Source organism: Falco cherrug, chromosome 4 (assembly GCF_023634085.1).
Source record: "Falco cherrug isolate bFalChe1 chromosome 4, bFalChe1.pri, whole genome shotgun sequence".
In the NCBI taxonomy this organism is placed as follows: domain Eukaryota; kingdom Metazoa; phylum Chordata; class Aves; order Falconiformes; family Falconidae; genus Falco; species Falco cherrug.
The window spans coordinates 34,228,064-34,246,273 of NC_073700.1; the positions used below are offsets into that span (position 1 = coordinate 34,228,064).

Consider the following 18,210-nt stretch of genomic DNA (forward strand, 5'->3'; position numbering starts at 1 on the left):
TGTGAGAACCACGCGCGTTTAGAGACTACTAACCAATTATATTTCTGCTTTATGAATATGCACGTGTATCGGTTTTATATAAGTAGTGTTAGAAACTAATAAAGTTGAGCAAGATGCATAACTCATATTGAGCGTCTTCGTGACTCCAGCGAACCCTTCTTCCAACATGCACCAACCCAAGCCAGTCATCTATCACATGTGACTACAGAGAAATGCATCACCTTGCTGTGTAAAGATCTGGTCCTTTGCTTTCACAAAAGTCTTTATTCCCACATTTTATTACCATGTTTCTTTACACATTTATATCAATACCACAGGTTTCTGATTCCAGAATTTGTAATTTTTAAAAATCTATTTTCATTATCTTCATTGTGAAAGTATTAATATAATAACGTCAGTAGCTGGAATACAGCAGATTAAATGCCTTCCATTCCAGTAAGTTTTCTTATTTTAAACAGAAGTCAGGATTTTAACAGCTAGTATTTTATACCAAAAATTTTTCACTATTTTATGTGATCACCTTTGCAGACAAAAAGGAGCACACTAAGTATTTCCTTACTACATTAACTGCCATTACTATTACTAGAGTAATAGCCTTAACCTCTCTACCGTTATGCATCTCCTTCAGCTGTATCAGGAGCAGTAAAAGGTGGACTATGCAGCATCCAAATAATTTCCTAAAAAACCTTCAGAAACCTTGCACTATGTAGCAGGAATGCTTAGCCTACGACAAAAATGCAGGCATTAATGTATTTCAAGAGTCAAATAAACTAGGCAGCTCATCTACCCGAGTAAACCAGAGGTTAGCAATTACTTTCAGATGCAGGAATTCATATGGACACCCCTGAATAGTATACCAAAAGCATCTGGACATTTCATTCAAATGTAACAGATATATCAACACTGAACAAACTCATCACATTTCCTAATGGCAGCTGATTCCATGCAAGTATTGCTCGTTAGCAGCCCCACCATTTTCCAATTATAGCTGAGACCTTTGCCGCTACTTAAAAAAACGTATTTCACAAGTATTTTTCCAGTATTGATGACTTTTTGAATCACGTTAGGGTCTCTTCTTGGGTAAGTTTATCTTGGCTGAGCTGTCACAGTAACTGCAGGAGTAGTTGAGGATAAGAACATAGCCATGCTGTGCAGTCAGACAAAAATCCACTGTCTGAACACTTTACCAAGTGGCTCCTCTGGCAAGGAGCTTGCCAGCCCTCTGCCTGCCGCTTATACTCTAGAAGGAGGAAGATAAACATAGCGAAAGTGCATACATTAACTACAAAAAGCAGCACCTATCAATCAGACAATAGCATGTAGTCTCAAAGTCCAAACTCTCCTTCCACTTAGGTCTCTAACATTTTATCCTACCTGAAGATGAAAAACTGGCATAAGCAGCACATAAAATTAATTTCACTTATTATAAACACTTAAAGAAAGATTCCCCCATTACTAAAACAAAAGAGAAATTATTTTTTTTATTGTTGGAAAGAAGAGACAGGCTGCTCTCTACTTCAGATAAAAACAGTATTTAAAATAAAATTTCCTTTAGTGGCAGAGCGAGCTGCAGTAAATCTTTGATATAGATCTCTAGTGTTAAATGATGGCCTACCCTGCAAAGGTATGCTCTTGCATAGACTGCAACCAGCGGATCTCCAATTCCTCTAATCATAGACGTTAAACGTGGGAGACATTCCGAAATCCCCCTGTTAAGGTTTTTCAGAAACGAAAATGAGATTTAACAATTGAAAACAGCATTGTATCACCTACAGATAACTTCAGCAGCTGCCTTGTAGATTGGCAATTGAGCGCGAGTTATAGAAACTCCTACCAAAGCAGCAGCGTATTAGCACAAAATTCTATTTCAGAAGTAAAATTTTGTATGTACAGCAACACATACCCTATATTCAAATTGCAGTATTTGTCATTAGGAGTAGTGCAGACAGCCAGGTTGGATGCTTGACTTGTAAAAGACGAGCACAACTAAAAAGCTGCCCTCTATTTTGCAGGAACAGGGGAGCTTTTTAGGGCTGTAATTCAATGTGAGAAAAGCAGCCGCCTGAAGCGGAACTGGCAGAGCTCCTTGTATGTCTCATTTTCCCACAGGTCCTTTTTGACAGAGCTGTACTAGTGCCTGGAGATGAGGCCCATCAATTCCAGTAAAAGAACTGCTTTTTAGGGATAATGAAGTTGTCACTATAGTAGCAGTTTGGCTTACAACACTCGTTTCAAAATATAACTGAAAAAGGAGGAGTACACGTGAAAGAACATTTTCAGCTCAGTAACTGACACTGTTTGGCAACATATGAAGCTTATACCAAGATTTTCAATAGATAATGGCTCATTGCTCATAAGTTGTTTCTCCAACTCAGTCTCTAGCAATTGACAGACACATCAACATTTTCCTTTCAGTTTTCTATCCTGTATTTTTGCCTCACTCCTCATCTCAACAGTCTTCCTTTCACCTCCACCATCTGAAACCACTGGTTTTTAATTTGCAAACTTCCGATATCACAATTATAAATATATTCCAAAACTGCAAGCATTACTGCATTTCAAATTGTATGACAGTCTGCCTTGACTTTTTCCATGGCATCTCACTAAAAACTCCAAAACCTCTCAGTACTGCTTCTTCTCAGATATATTGAGATCATATCCACCATTAACCACAGAACTTGCACATTAACTCTGTAAATTAGTTTTTAAGTCTGGTCATTCACTTCCTTCCCATACTTAACATTTACTCTTACGTTTTGGATAGGAACTTATTGCACTTCAGTATTGCTGCTTCCACGTAACTAAAATGAAGCCAAGTTAAGGACCAAAACTAAGATACATGCCATTTAAAAACATGAAAATAAACTTACATACCGAACACATATTGAACAAACTATTTCAAGGCCTTCTGTATTAAATCTCACTACACTTTGTTGAATTTTACCATCTACCTACAAGATTTTTATTGTTTCAAAAGTTTTCACACATCAACTCTACTTTATCGCTGCCCCGCTGGTCATAGCCAACAATTCAGCATTCAGTTTACTATGAAACATGACTCAAAGTTAAATTAAAAACATACAGCCTGAAACAAACAAAGCAAAGTTAGTATAAACATGAGATCCTGTGGGGTTTATTGAAACAAACAGTTCATTTTTGGAAATGTCTATGAAAAACCTGCAGACACACTCCGAGAGTCTCACTTGACAAGGATACAATCTCGGAATGAGTTCTCTGATTGAAGCAATCTTGAAAAACCAGTTCAAGCAAGTTTCTTTAGCTGTATCGTTAACAATCTCTGGAGAAAAATTATCTGGGAGAAAAAACAACAACCCAGAAATAGTTACACTCCTAGAAACAAGTTACTTTTCATTCTAGGTTTAAAACTGTATTCTTTCCTTTCAACAAGAAATTAGGCACACCATAATAAACTCAAGCAGTATGTTTGCTTCTCAGCTCTGCTGTGCAGCAGTAAGAGCTGAGCTTCCATCTCGTACTAAGTACCGCTTCAGAAGCTAATCAGAAGCTAAGCCAAAGCTAATCTCAGATCTGCTACTCAGAAATCTAACTTCTGCCTCCCCCCAAAAGAAGAAACTGAAAAAAAGAAAAAAAAAGGAATATACAACAAATACATGTATATAAATCCCTAACAAATGCATACATATAAAATAAATTTAAGTACTCAAATTCTCTGCTTTAAAAGGCTAATACAATTTTAAAAGAATATTATTTAAAACTGTATTGCAAAAAGTAGGAAATACTAAACACTGACAAACACTTGTTTTAGTACGCGAAACATCTAACACCACTGCACAGTTCTCTCCTTGTGAGCCCTGGGACTATTTGTGTCAGCTGCCAGCAGGAAAAAGATGACACCCCAGCAGAACAGATGGGTTAGGGGGTGCACAGTTGCATGGCAAACTGCTTCTTCTTTGTCTAGATTGCCTGGAACAGAAGGTAAACACAGGCTCCTTGGGATCAGCTCAGGTCTGAGGCAAGATGGTTGGTAAGGCTGGATCTCTCTTCTCTCAATGATAAAGCTCGACAAGCAGCTCCTGCTGTGAATGTCTGCTTATAACTCCTCGCGAAAGCTGTAAAATACCAGTGCTCTCCCATCCCTGCCCCTAGAAGGTGAGAAGCTCCTGCTCCCTAAGTTTCCAACTTCTAAGACTAGAGAAGCCACACACTAGATGCTGGCTGAGTACAGAAAGATGTTCTTTCTCATCTAGCACCACAGGAGTTCTCATCCAACTTTGTTTTGCTTGGCTCCCAAGGGACAAGCATGGAGATGGAGGTTGGGCCTGAAACCTCCAGGGTTCATACTGCCCTGCATGGCAAGCACAGCACAGATTTTCCTTCTCCCTCCCACTTTTATAGCTGCTTGGGAAGTTCCCACCAGCAATGCCTCCGGCAGCAGTACTGCTGCAGCATGAGCTCAGCTCTCCGGAACAGAGGTAACTGTGCCCAGTAATCGTGACATGCGATGGGAACTGTCTGCCTTCATTAATGTTTATAAGAACAGTTTGCCAGATCTGCAACAACCAAATTTACCTTAAGTGTTTTCTGTAAGTTTATTTTAGATTCAAATATTTGTTGGTTCCAAGCTTCTGGCTCAGATCCTATGGATTTAACTACAACCTAATGGTACTGTTGCACTGCCAACTACAGAGTAAGAAAGTTTCATATTTCAAGGACATGCACTTAATACAGTCCAAATTGCAAGGAAACGTCTTTATTTCCATGGAATGTTTCAATGCCTTCCTAAAAAGGTTCTTCCATATGCATTTGTACTGTAAATGTCAAATTAGACTTATTGTGTTTAAACTTTAAGCTACTTTAACCTACTAAAATATAATATTTTCAGAAAAGACCATACACTAAGAAAAGAAGGAAAAAAGTCTTCATCTAATTTGGCCATTCATGTTTAATTCTTCCTCTGCTTATCTATCATTCTTTTGATTTCAAGTCTCAGGAAGAAACAGTTTGTGTTTAGTAACATCAAAGCCACAAGCGCACTTTATTATACCTTAGGTATATTCTTCACAATTAAAATGTAAACTTGCATAAACACCGTGAATGGTTGGAAGCTATAAGCAATTACTTTTACTCTACTAAAACCTAAAAATTACTAGATTCAGATCAGAACTTTTTCCATAGGAGATACACTAGCATGGGTCCTGTTTAACCTTTAAGTTTGTTCAGACATTATTTTTTTAAGGAGCACAGTAGAACAAATATGAAGTTACCTGGCAAAGAGACACGATTGTCCATGCACATTGACAGAATTCTTTCATACACTAGTTTCCCTGTTTTTAACAACAACAACAACAACAAAAAAAAGAGAAAGATCATTTATAACAAACTAAAGAACTGTAGAACACAATATGTTGATACAAAGGTTCCCTCTCCAACATATGTTGAAATTAGCTGGAAAAATCTTCCCAGAACACTAACATGATGGTGCCCTCTAGTGAGCCTGAAATGTTAAGTCTGAATTTAACACCGCACACCATCACACCATGAAAAATGTTATTTGGTTCCCTTAAGTGCAGAGGTAGCATGCAGATCAGATTCCTCCCAGGCCAGGGGAGGACAGCTGGTGTCCTGCCTTTGCTGAGTTTGGCCATTATGTTATCTTCAGCAACTTTCAGTAAGTAGGAAAGAGCACAAAGAGGAAGCAACACCTGAAAACACAACTGAATCTACGTCATAGCACATCCTGCTAACCATCACAATACCCTTCAACTTCGAATGTCGTCCTAAATCTTTTCCGTAAGTTGGCAGAAAAACAAGAGAATCACATGAAGTGGATGACAATTACACTTAAAGGATCATTTAAAAATTATCAAAATAAATTTAAAAAATTAACTACATTCTGATCACTTTACAGTCCCTATTTGGCTAAAGAAAACTTTCTGACTTCTATTCTTCAAAAATAAATAGAATGAAATACGGAGTCAAGAGGCTGCCAAAACCAAAATATTGTCATAACAATGACAGTGTGTTTTAAATTTCAAAATGTAGAGCTCATGACTTTTCACAAGGTTTTGTTCTAGATATTCACTAGTATAAAAAGCATAGGACTACAAAATGAAATATTTTTATTTTAAATACTTCACTCATAAGAGTTTTTGAACAATTACATACCACTGATGTCCAAATGTTTGTGGTGGAAATATTCCATGTTAAAACTGAAAGTTCTTTCAACACTTTTTAGATAACTTTGATGTTTTCTTATATTATAAAAAAATTAATTTCATCTCATGAAAAATTTTGTAGTAAGTCTGACACATTACTTACCAAAAGTATCAAGGATATCTGTAATTAAAACAAATTTACTTGGATAAAACTGGATTACTGTTGTGTCTGAAAGAAGCTTAGAACACTAGAAGAGAAAAGAAAAAAGAAACATTCTTAGGGGCCAATGCAAGTTTATGTGCTTACTCCAGGCAGGCTGGAACAGATGAATACCTACAGATGGAAAGAACCAACATGAACTATCCAGCAAAAAGCACAAGAACCTCTAACATAACACATCATGGCACTCTTTGTATTTTTCAGGTTATTCTTCATCTCCAGCAGAGCTAGTCACAGACCTGTTTTTCCTTTATACAAGGTGATCTACAATGCAGAATATCAGCTGACTCTGCAGACCTGTGCATTTGTTCAGACAAAACAAATTCTGTCCCAGAAAAAGCATAAAAAGGCACTTTTTTCTAAAACAACCTTTTTAAAGAGCATTTTTCAGTTTCTCACCATCTCTCTAAGCATCTGTATCAAACACAAGATTTGATGTATACTAAATTAAGAAACAATTTTAGAAGTTTAGCTAATGAGCTTTACAACACATCTTTGTGGCTCACATAACTAGTTCAAACATTCTGGAAACAGGCCAGCTGATCCACAGCCAGCCCCAGGGAGGAATGTGTAACCAGTCACCACCCACAAGCACCCAACACGATCGCAGCAGTTGGACGATCATGATGGCTGGTACAAACTCACATCTGAAAGCATATTAACCAGTTTGGTTCTAGTACTGTTGAATGTTCAGCCCAGGTAGGAACATGTCCATTTGTGATGTGAATTCAAAATACACACTGAGGAATGAAGATTTCTTAAGATATTAATAATTAAGCTATAGTTTGTTTTCCAAGATGGTGCAAAACCTGCAGACTAAATTGGAGTAAAAAACTTTGGCAGAAGTTTATTCACAAAAAAATCAACTTCCACCTCAAGAAAACAGTCAAACGACTGCCTGGGGAGAGAAATTCACCTCCTTCCTACCTAAGCCAAATGCAGCCTTTGACCTCTGGCCTCTATTTAAGACTGACAAGTCCAGTATTCCCTGTGATCTCTGTTCCTTCTCTCTCTATCAGAAGAGAGTTCTTCAATCTCAATGGAATAAATGAAGTCCAAGTCTTCACTACATTCCAAAAATCCAGGAAGCAATCCAATACCTGACAAGACTGCTTTGTTTAAACAAGGAAATAATAACATTTGAACATGCTTAAATGAGGGGCATGCTTAGTCTTTTTGCTTTATTCATCAGGGAGGAACACTGAGCCCTGGGGAACACCACCCGTGACCAGCCCAGCCACCAGCGGGATGTGACTCCATCCACCACCACCACACTTTGGCCTCGGCCGTCCAGCCAGCTATTTACCCAGCATAGAGTACGCCCATCCAAGCCACGAGCAGCCAGTTTCTCCAGGAGATGCCATGGGAGGTGGTGTCAAAGGCTTTACTAACATCTGGGTAGACATCCACAGCCTTGCCCTCATCCAGTCAGCAGGTCACCTTGTCATAGAAGGAGATGGGGTTGGCCCAGCAGGACCTGCCTTTCATAGCCCCACGCTGGCTGGGCCTGATCCCCAGCTGTCCTGCACGTGCCGTGTGATGGCACTCAGGGTGACCTGCTCTGTCACCTTCCCCAGCACCGAGGTCAGGCTGGCAGGGCTGTAGTTCCCTGGATCCTCCTTCCTGCCCCTCTTGTAGATGGGCATCACATCATCTGACCTCCAGTCAACTGGGACCACGCCGGTGAGCCAGGACCAGTGATAAATTGTTGAAGTGGCTCAGTGAGCTCAGCACCCTCGGGTGGATCCCATCCAGCCCCATAGACTTGTGCGTGTCTAAGTGGTGCAGGAGGTCACTGACCACTTCCCCCTGGATTACGGGGGCTTCATTCTGCTCCCTGTCTTCCAGCTGAGGGAGCTGGGTACCCAGAGAACAACTGGTCTTACCATTAAAGACTGAGGCAAAAAAGGTATTAAGTACCTCAGTCTTTTCCTCACCTTTTGTCACTATGTCGCCCCCTGCATCCAATAAAGGATGGAGATTCTCCTTAGCCTGCCTTTTGTTGCTGATCTGTTTAGATGAGGGACCCCCGTGCACAGTGCTGGAGCGCTCGGCTGCCGATCCTGCTGGCACTGGGGCTGCTCACCTTCACAACCATTCACACGTTATAAATTCAGGCCCTGCCTTAATAACCAGAACCCTTCCAGCATGTGAAGCTCTGTAGAACTCTTGCACAGAGAATAACAGCTTCATCCCCAAAGTCTAAATGAAAGATTTTGTGTAATTTCATCATTAGTTCTTAAATCAAGATAATTCTAGCATTCAAATTAAAACTTCTTTTTCCATCCCCGTATATATTTCTGAAAAACAACAAGAACAAAAGGCCAAACTTCCTCCTCCTACTGCATACTAATCAGTATGTGATTATAATAATGATAGACTATACATATAATCACAGCCTGGTGTCAAGAAAACTGCTTGCTTCCTTTAGGGGATACAAAATTCTTTAAATTGTGTTATTTACTAGAAAGAACCACCAGAAGGAAAGTTCAGCCAGGTTTCTACCCTATTCTGCATTATAAGAATATAATTATTATCCTTGATGAAATTTTTTTAATTCATGTTAATTACCCAAATACCTAATTCATTCTGGCCCAGTCTTTCAATTAATGATGAGCATCTGCAGCATGAAGTTGAAGTGCAAAGTGAACAACACAGACAGCACTTTAAGAGAGAGCAACATGCAATTTTGGCACCACTTTCCTAAATGGAAGCACTGAATCCCATCCTAGAAACTGCATTATTTCAAAATCTCTTGTGAAAGCATTTGTAAAAGAACATGTGAAAGTAGTAATGCATAGATTATCACTGCATGTCAGACATTGTGTGTATACATATATATACACACAAATGCACGTTAATGGACTGTAAATGCATTATTACATCTATGTCTGCTTTCTTCTCATCCCAAGACTTTTAGTACTGTATCTTCTTTCACTAAAATATTCCCACTTCATAATGCTATATATGGTGCTTTTTCTTTTGAAGAATAATAGTGCTGATTTCATAGCATTACAATAGAGCATTAGTCACCCTAGGTCACATATAATTTTTTGATCTCACTTCATTTCTGTTTCATTTCCTTTATTGTCTTTACCACAATTTAAGCTGAAACTACTGCAAACAGTTTTCACAAGAGCATCCAGCATGACAAAAAAAAAAAATCATTACTTTATATAACCCCACTTGATGACTGTTAGCATTGCATCAGTTTTACAGCTTTTAAGGATGTCATTATCTCCTCTGTCCTCTGATGCACTCTGCCTCTGGCTTTTTTTAAAGGCCAAACAAACAAAAAAAAGCACATTTAACTGCCCTATTTCCCCCTGTCCCCCTCAAAGCCCATCACTCCAAATGAGCCAGGGGAAGACTGTGGACAAGTTTTAAAAATAATAATAAAAAAAACCCAAAAACATACACATACTTTAAAAACCTAGAGCTGTTTTCTGTAGCTTGCTAGAGTCCTATATCAGACTACTCAATGGCCTTACTAAGTCTGGATAAGGACAACACTGACATTCAAGAAGTCATTCTGGCATTACTTAGGGTGGGGAGCAAGGGGCTAGAAGGGGAAGAGGAGAGGAAATGACATGTCCTAGAAAGAGTTAATATCACTACATGTTATTTATTCTAATTATCCCTAACCGGGTAAAATTTCCACATCTGTCATTTAGCCACTTTCTTTAATAAGAATTCCACCCCACATACCCTAGTCAAAATCAGTACATAACAACAAAGTTGAAAATCCAGCTGTTGTCAGAAGTCATAAGACTCTGAAAGAGATAGGTTTCAGTGAAGAACAGAAGAAAATAACAGAAAAATAATAAAAACTCTTCTTTCCCCAAGAAAGAAATCGGACAAGCCACACCACCAAACTCACTGGTTCTGTACAGAACAAAAATGTAAAACTGACCTGGATGACTATTTTCAGAGCTTTTACTTTCTGATCAGAGGACCAAGCATCCTTTAAAGACTGGTTTAGTTCTTCAATTCGGTTCATGTAATCCTGCTGAGTCAAATTCAACAGCTCCTTCTGTGACCCCTGGCAAGAAAACACAAGCCTAATTAATAAAGAGAGGGAGGGAACGAAGGAGAGTGCCGGTATTATAGTCAAATCACTGGAGGGGGGGCATGGGTGGGACCACAAAACTTATTACAAAATCCCTAATTTTCCCTTTTTACCTTTGCAGCATCAGTATTGCAGGTGTTTGGCACCGGAGTGCATCACAACTGCTTTGCTTTTCAAGAGGCATACATGCTGGTATTTAAAGTTGTCTGAGAGGTCAGAAATGCTGGACTATTTCAGTGGTATTCTACTTGTGGTATAATTAGTGCATTAACACTATACATAAGCATACTAGCACCTACACAGAGAGAAAAGAAACATTTTGCCAGCAACGTCCTAAGAAATCCACGGACATCAAGAAAGGCCTGGCTGTGTTCGCCCTCAGTAAGAAAATAAAACTATCTTCATTTCATGCTCAGTACCAGAGTACTCTTGTGGCTTGTTTTGCAGAAAATCTTACAGATCTTATAAAAAGATCATCAAAAATAAACTAGTGAAACACTGGAAACAGAAATAATTGTTTAAGCTTTAGAACCAAACTAACACAGCAACAAAGGGACTAAAAACGTGTTTAGAAAAATCAGAAGGTATTTCTGCAACAGTCTTCAGTAGAAGTATAATTAACATTAAAAACTAACTTCAGGACTAGTTTTGATGAGTTTATTAAGCTGCATTGCAGAATAAGAATTAAGACTACTAGGCTCCACAAATTTTAATAGCAGCTGCAGACTGTACACAGTACCAAGGTAAATCAACATCGGTAAATCAGGTGAATTTTCAAATTACAATTTCTAGTGATAAAAAAATATGATTCTGCCTGAAATCTATAGCAGTAAGACTGACATTACTAGAGAAGTCCCACGGAAAATATTATTTACCTAAATATATAAATATATAAGCACGCAGAATCAAGACCTTTTTGAGAGGTTTCATAAAAGATTTCTATTTCACAAATGTATTTCACTTTTAAAATGGTGATGTAATTGGATGAGAAAACTTTCTCACCTCTTCCAGATCATCCAGTTCTTCTAACCTTGTCCTCACTTTTTCAGAAACTGCTGAGCCAGTAGTTGTAGCTTTTCCTGTAAAGAATTATATGCTTGAGTTTCTTTAACATTTAAACACTTGGGACTTCTAAAAGGAAACAAACCTGAAGAAGCTTGACACAATCAGACACAGAAGACAAGTGATTTGATTCATTTTGTGACTATTCCTGAAGTCACATTTAAACATACCTACAGTTCATTCACTTTGAACAGGGAATGACAAGTAAGCAAAACTGAATATAAATGGATTTTCATGCAAGTTGTGCTGTGGTAAGGAAAGAACCACTGGATCGAATTGTAGGATAATTTAGGTTAAAAGAAAGCCCTACGGAGGTCTGTGTCCAACTTTCCTCCTCAAAGCAGGTCCAATTGTGAAGTTGTAACAGGTTGCACGGGGTTACACCCAGTCAATTTAACAATGTCTAAGGGTGGAGATGTGATACTTGTGACAACTCTCCCTGGACATCCTGTTTCAGTATTTAACCGTCCTCATTCCAAAAAAGTATTTCATATTTTTGCAGAAGCTGAAATGCTGCATGTTTGCTCATATGTAAGAACTCTGATTTACTATGCAATCAGCTATGACTACTCAGCCCAGAGCTGCTTCACTGGAAAACATAATAAAATATTTAACATTTGGTTCTTTTTTGAACACTCAGCATACAGTTGAAATCATTCCACTTTCATGTAAAGAGAGTAACTGAGCAAGTTCCCAAGAGACTTGTTTGCTTTCCCTTCCAGCAAGCAGAAGGGCTGATAAACATGATCCTCAAAACATCACTGCTCACTTTAAATGGAAGAAAGTTTTAAGCTACAGTGGAAGGAGTGAATTCCATTCCCTTCCACAACATATAATCAAAATTTATTAGCCTACAGGAATACAAGACAAGGTGGCTGGGTGGTTTGTTTTCAATATTTGTTTTAAGTAAAAATCCAACAGAATTCTTATTCACAAAAAAACACAGATCCAACCATGTGTCAGAATGGGGGAGGACAGGAAACCACATTTCAACTATTCCTGACCACAAACCTGTCACTGCACCCTACCTCAAGCAACATTTGTTACTGTTAAAGAAGCTGCTTACCTTTTTCAGATCCCATGTACAGATTCTGTGAAGAAACAGAAAAAAAGCAGACTTTTAGAAAACAGCACTCACTAGCATTCCAAGAATGCAGAGGATAATTACACTGCTAATTAAGCCTCTAATCCTTTAGACACAAGACCAGAAGTCATTTGTATTGTTACATAAAGACAAAGTGATGGCTTCTAATTATCAACAGACTTTTGGACTTGGCTCCACAACAACCTTTGTAAGTGACAGCTTGTGGTACAGCTTTCTACAAGAGCGAAACTGAAATATAGAGGACTAGTATTTACTCATGAAATCATTGCAAAACAGCAACATCCAAAATCAATTAAAGGTCTAGTACAAACAAATAAAACTGGAGAAGCTGCCACTTACAATAGAGAGCTTCTCTGTTGTTGTGTATCTAGCAAGGATTTCACCGCGTTTGCTTGACCATGGTTCAAAGTCACCTCCTACTGCTGAGCTGTCATCTTTATCCCGTTTCTTTCGTGTACTATCCTATGAGGGGAGTAGAAGTGCAAATGTTAAATACAAATCTGGAAAAAAAAAAAAAAAAAAAGAGAGAAGGCTGCTAAAGGTTAACTTAATGTTTCAAGTGCTAACTGATCCTTCCCAAAGTTACAATATTAAAAGAAATAATCCACATTTTAAAAAATATGTCAACATAAACCAGACAAATATCGGTAAATAAGAATACGTTATTCTATTAATACAGGGTATTTCCTATTTGCATTAACCTCCTAATTGGTGAGACAAATATATTTTATGCAGGGTTTGCTTTCTGGTTTTGTTTTTTTTTTTATTTAGTGGAGTTAACTGCCCCCAGTTTTACCATGGTAGCAGTAGTAGTCACAGGATCTGCGGCTGCTGCGAATAATGACAAGGGGTCGGTACCGTCCAATACACTGCTCAGTGGGTCCATCACAGAGCTAGAAGAAGAAGAGGAGGTAGAAGAAGTACTTCCTTTCCGGTTCATCTTCTTCGTCTTGGATTCAGTAACCTAAAAGAAAAGTTCAAAACTACTCAGCAAAAAGGCTTTCTCTTCCCCCTATTTTCTTCAATAAATTATCAAAATACATGCTATAGAAATCGCGCTGTTACAATGACAGCAAGGACCAACAAACAAACTCTTTACAAGAAGCATCAGCATTTAAATGGAAGCACCTGCTTTTTCCCTGAATCTGGAGGCACTCTTCAATAGCATTTTCATTACCTTTCCCCCCGCACCCTTCCAATTCTGGGTCTACAGAACCGTAAGAACAAGCACTCTAAATTTCTTTCCAGCACCACTCCTTTATTTTATCGGGTTTGTCCCTCTCCTCCTACCTCTTTCTTGCTCTTTGATTCCCCCTGCCAGTCTCACCTTTACTTTTCTGGTACGATGATACTCAAGCTGGAACATTAAATCTATTCTTAAGGCCTCCGTCTCACCTCCCTCCTGACCTTCCTCAGTAAAAGCTGCTGTCCATTTATCATTCATTAGCATACGACTATCATCTCTTTGAAGCAGGATTTTTTTTTTGTACATCCACGTTTTTAAAAGCCTCTCATACATTAAAGAAACAATAAATGTTTCAAAGCATACAGCTGACTGGAAGTTAACCCAAACCCAAATCTTACATCAAGCAATTACGCAGGTTATTTGTAATGCAACAATCTGATTTTAAACTTATCCATTATTCAGCATTCAATGCAACCAAGAAAACCCACAAGCTGGAATGCTATATTTGTCGGGAGGAGACTGTTTTTGACACATAACAGCACTAGTAAATTTCTGTAAAGGACAAACAGAAGAAACCTTGATGCCTCTAAAATAACAGGCCACTAACATAGAAAGCAACTTCACTAGCATCACCACCAACTTCAAAGCCTTTTCAAGAAAGAGAATAAAAGGAACCCAAGCAGTTTTAATTCATATTCATTTTCCAAAAGCACAAAAAGAAACTCACTGTAATGGGTTTTAGTGGATGGTAATCACCAAAATCCAAGGGTACAGACTCCAGTTTGCACACTTCAGATTCTGAAACATAGTTTCTTGATCTCGCATGCCTTGAAAAGCAAGAGCAAAGCGTAAGTGCATATAAATAATCACATACTTATGAACAGAGAAATACATCCTACGTCCACATAGATGGAGGCATGTTTACAAAAAGAAACACATGTTGACAAATAAGTCATTGAAGGACCAAAATGTCTTTCTCTACTGAGATAAATAAAATAAAACTGAAGAAACTTTACTTTCAGTCATCCAATTGTATTCTTTCCCTACAGCTGGATTCTCTTCCATTCCATTAAACATTAAAAGGGCAGTTTCACCAAGCATTTGTATGTGTGACCGGGTGATGGCGATTATTAAACACAACTTTCCAACTGGATAGTCAGAGTGAAAGGAAAATGCAAGTATGACAACACAAGGGAAGAAATCGAGTGATCAAGCACAAATATAATGAGGAACTGCACAGATTAACTTATGTAGCTGCAAAGCTCTTCCCTGAGAAATCTATTTCTATCTGTTCATCTCATAGTACAAGTTGTAAAAGTCAAATTATACCTTATCAGTACTCATATGTTTCCACTGTGGGTAAGTCCTTATATAAATGTATAAAAATTAAGTATGTCTTTAAGTGAAATAAATCACAAAAAACATACACATTTCAGGTTTTGTTTTTAATCTGCTATTAAGAGAGAACTGTGAGAACTATGGCCTCCGTCTCTAATTAAAAAAGACTTGATTACAGAAAAGAACACAAATAGAAGCATTTGAGTAAAACAACATTGCCACTAGGAATTAACAGTAACACACACTAAGTTATCAATCACAGTTTAAGGACGCTGCTTTTTTATAAAATAGATTATTCATCCTGGTGTTAATTGCTCAAATATAAATATAAATTTCTATTTTTAAAAGGCTTTTAAAGCACACTTGACAATGTAGGAAGGCAAAAAAGAGGGATTAAAACTTTCTGACTAGCATCAGATAACAATTTCAAAAGTGACTTGAGTTACAAATGCTTCCTAGTATCTCTGACAACACATCAATATATGAAAGCAATTCCTTTTAATTGTATGAGTAGTAGTAATGGTTAAACTGGGAAATAAAAATTCAAACTCACAAAAATACACAGGACAGCTGCTTCCTAAAACAATTGCCATCATAGCTATCACATGGTACCTCCCTTTAACAGTAGCAATAGTTAAGTACTAATGCAAAAAGAGATCCAAGTAAAATCTAGAAAAATATATTTGAAAAGGTTTTCTCTACATTCTGCCCTCCACAAGTTCTTGATTTCTTTTTTAGTCTTTGAAAGACACAGGGCAGCTAACTGTTCTTTCCTGTTTCATCCAGGATCCTGAGAATGTTCCTAAGGCTGTATGTGCTGTATTTATAAGGCCTTAGCTGAATGGGTAAAACCAGTGGATACACAAAGGTTTCTTTAATCAGACTCCTAACGAGAACAAACAGTATTCCCCCCATATCATACACATCTTTGCCACAAAAACTAATCCAGACTTTCAAAGGATTCCATTCCTACCCAGAGACCTAACTGAAGAACTGAATGCTGAAGAATTTCAGCATTGCAAAGCAGCCAGCTCTTCTATAGATACTACGTACCCACAAAAAATTAGATTCATTTAAAAATACACTAAGAAAGAGTTTAATTCTCAGTTGTGTTACTTCAGGAAGAAGCTCTGACACCTAATGAGATATAGCCGAGCAAGAGAAAAGAGTCCAGTGAAATTCATGTGCTTATTCCTTTTGTTTTCTTGATCTCAAGCTCCTTTCCTTTATATATGAATAGTCTCTTTAATTTGTTATTGCCCCAGGATTCAATGGTTCTCCTTGCTCACTTGCTTCACAGGTTAATTAGCATCTGGGTGAAAAAGCTTTCAAGCTCTTTCTGGCTGCCCGACTGTAACATCTCTATTGCTCCGTTACAGTTCTGTCAGTATTTCCATAGCTCTCCTCTACAGATATTTCCAAACTAGCAGTAAAGAAAGATGTCACTGACAGCTCAAGCTTGGCACACCACTCCCAGGCCAAAATCAATCGTACTCCAACGATAATTAATGTAAGGCAGCCCTGGGGAAGTCTAACACACAAGGGAACAAAGAAGAGCTGTTCACCCTTCAAGTAAGCCTTTAAAAAGTACATTTACGATGTGGCTATTCAAGTGGTAAGACAGCTTGTAACATACGTAACATGGGGGACAAGTTCAAGCTTGCTCTGACATTACGTCCCACTTACTCGCAGGGAAAGCAGAGTACGCTTCCCTTGCTCAGCCACTGCAGTGCAGCCAGCTTCCCAGGGTAAATAAAAATAAGACTCTGGCCAAGGCAGGGTTCCAGCCCCAGCGCATACTGCAGGGTACACCCCCGCTTGCAGGTGCTGTTTTAACAGGGGCTTTTTAAACCTTTTTTTAAACCTTCTCACACACATGAGCACCACCGTATTGCCACCGCTCCAAGCCTTCGCCACCCACCTGACTGCCAATCTCCTTCTCTCCTCCAGATAAACAATCTTTTCCTGGGACTGCTGTACTTCATTCCCCAGTGAATTTATTTCAAAAAGCCTAGTTCTGTTGTTTTCATAAAGCCTCGATTGGTTCCACTAGCAATGACTTTTAAATGCACTAATTATTCCCACTTTATTAAACACCAAAGTTTGCTTGCACATTAGCCACATGAGTAAGAGGGATGGTCTCCAGCCTGACAGCGTGCAGGCCCGGAACATCTTTTTAGCATCCTCATACTTTAAGGGGCTGCACCGGCTGCGTGTTGCTTCTGGTTCTGCAGCCGGTTTGGTTTCCAGCGCGCCCAGCCCCGCAGCCACCGCTGCCCGCCGGGTCCACTCCAGGAACCGCGACGGCGGGGCAGCCCCCGCGGGCAGGCGACAGGCCCCCCGCCACCATGAACCTGTCCCTCCCGTCCCGTCACACCGCCCTGCGCAACGCTCCGCGCTGCTCCGCGCCAGCGCAGCACCTCCGCACACCCAGCCCTGCCGCGGAAAGGCGGCCCCGGCAGCCGCCCGCCGCGCCAGCGCCCCCCCGCGGCCGGACCGCACACACCGCCCCGCTGGGCTGCGGAGAGCGGGCTCATCCCGCCGGGCTGAGGGGAGCGGGCTGCGGGGAGCGGGCTCGCCCCGCTGGACTGACGGGAGCGGGCTGCGGGGAGCGGGCTCGCCCCGCCGGGCTGAGGGGAGCGGGCCCGCCCTGCCCCGCACCGCCTTCAGCCCGCACGGCCCGCTGCCCCGCACCGCCCGCGTAGCCTGGGTGCGGCGCTGCACCACCGCCCCGGCACCCCGCGTAGCTCGATGTAAACACAGCGCGTTACACCCATCTCTGCCTCCAGGCTGCCCCAGCGCCCGGCCCCCGCCCCAGCCGCCGCGCAGGAAGCGCCCCCGCGGGTGGCGAGCGCTGCCGACCACCGAAGGCGAGGCCCTCCCAGTCCCGGCCCGGCAAGACCGGCCCCCGCTGGCACCCCACCGGCAGCGAGGGGCGTCCCCCGCCCCCTCCCCGGGCCCTGCCCGCCGCCTCACCAGGGGAAGGCGGCCATCTTGCCGCCCCGTCACACGGCACCGCTTCCGCCCCGCGGCCCCGCCCCGCGGCCCCGCCCCATCGCACACCGCGATTTACCAACGGAGAAAAAGAAGAAG

The 18,210-nt window shown here is 40.3% G+C and overlaps 1 protein-coding gene across 2 annotated transcripts in view; it reads right to left on the reverse strand.

The window, feature by feature from the left end:
• The window catches only part of VPS35L (VPS35 endosomal protein sorting factor like), a 56,667-nt gene extending 38,498 nt beyond the window's left edge, over positions 1-18,169 (reverse strand). The window contains exons 1-12 of one of the 2 annotated variants that reach the window (XM_014282613.3): positions 18,094-18,169; positions 14,507-14,606; positions 13,390-13,557; positions 12,933-13,055; positions 12,555-12,579; positions 11,429-11,505; positions 10,271-10,399; positions 6,301-6,385; positions 5,247-5,306; positions 3,217-3,313; positions 2,754-2,801; positions 1,616-1,709 (exon numbers count right to left, since the gene is read on the reverse strand). In XM_014282613.3, the coding sequence (XP_014138088.1) occupies positions 1,616-1,709; positions 2,754-2,801; positions 3,217-3,313; positions 5,247-5,306; positions 6,301-6,385; positions 10,271-10,399; positions 11,429-11,505; positions 12,555-12,579; positions 12,933-13,055; positions 13,390-13,557; positions 14,507-14,606; positions 18,094-18,110 (1,023 nt within the window). In that variant the 5' untranslated portion in view covers positions 18,111-18,169. Of the gene's footprint in view, positions 1-1,615; positions 1,710-2,753; positions 2,802-3,216; positions 3,314-5,246; positions 5,307-6,300; positions 6,386-10,270; positions 10,400-11,428; positions 11,506-12,554; positions 12,580-12,932; positions 13,056-13,389; positions 13,558-14,506; positions 14,607-18,093 lie in introns of those variants that run through there. The other variant, XM_055707024.1, reaches the window with a different exon arrangement.
• Between the last annotated feature and the right edge of the window lie 41 nt (positions 18,170-18,210).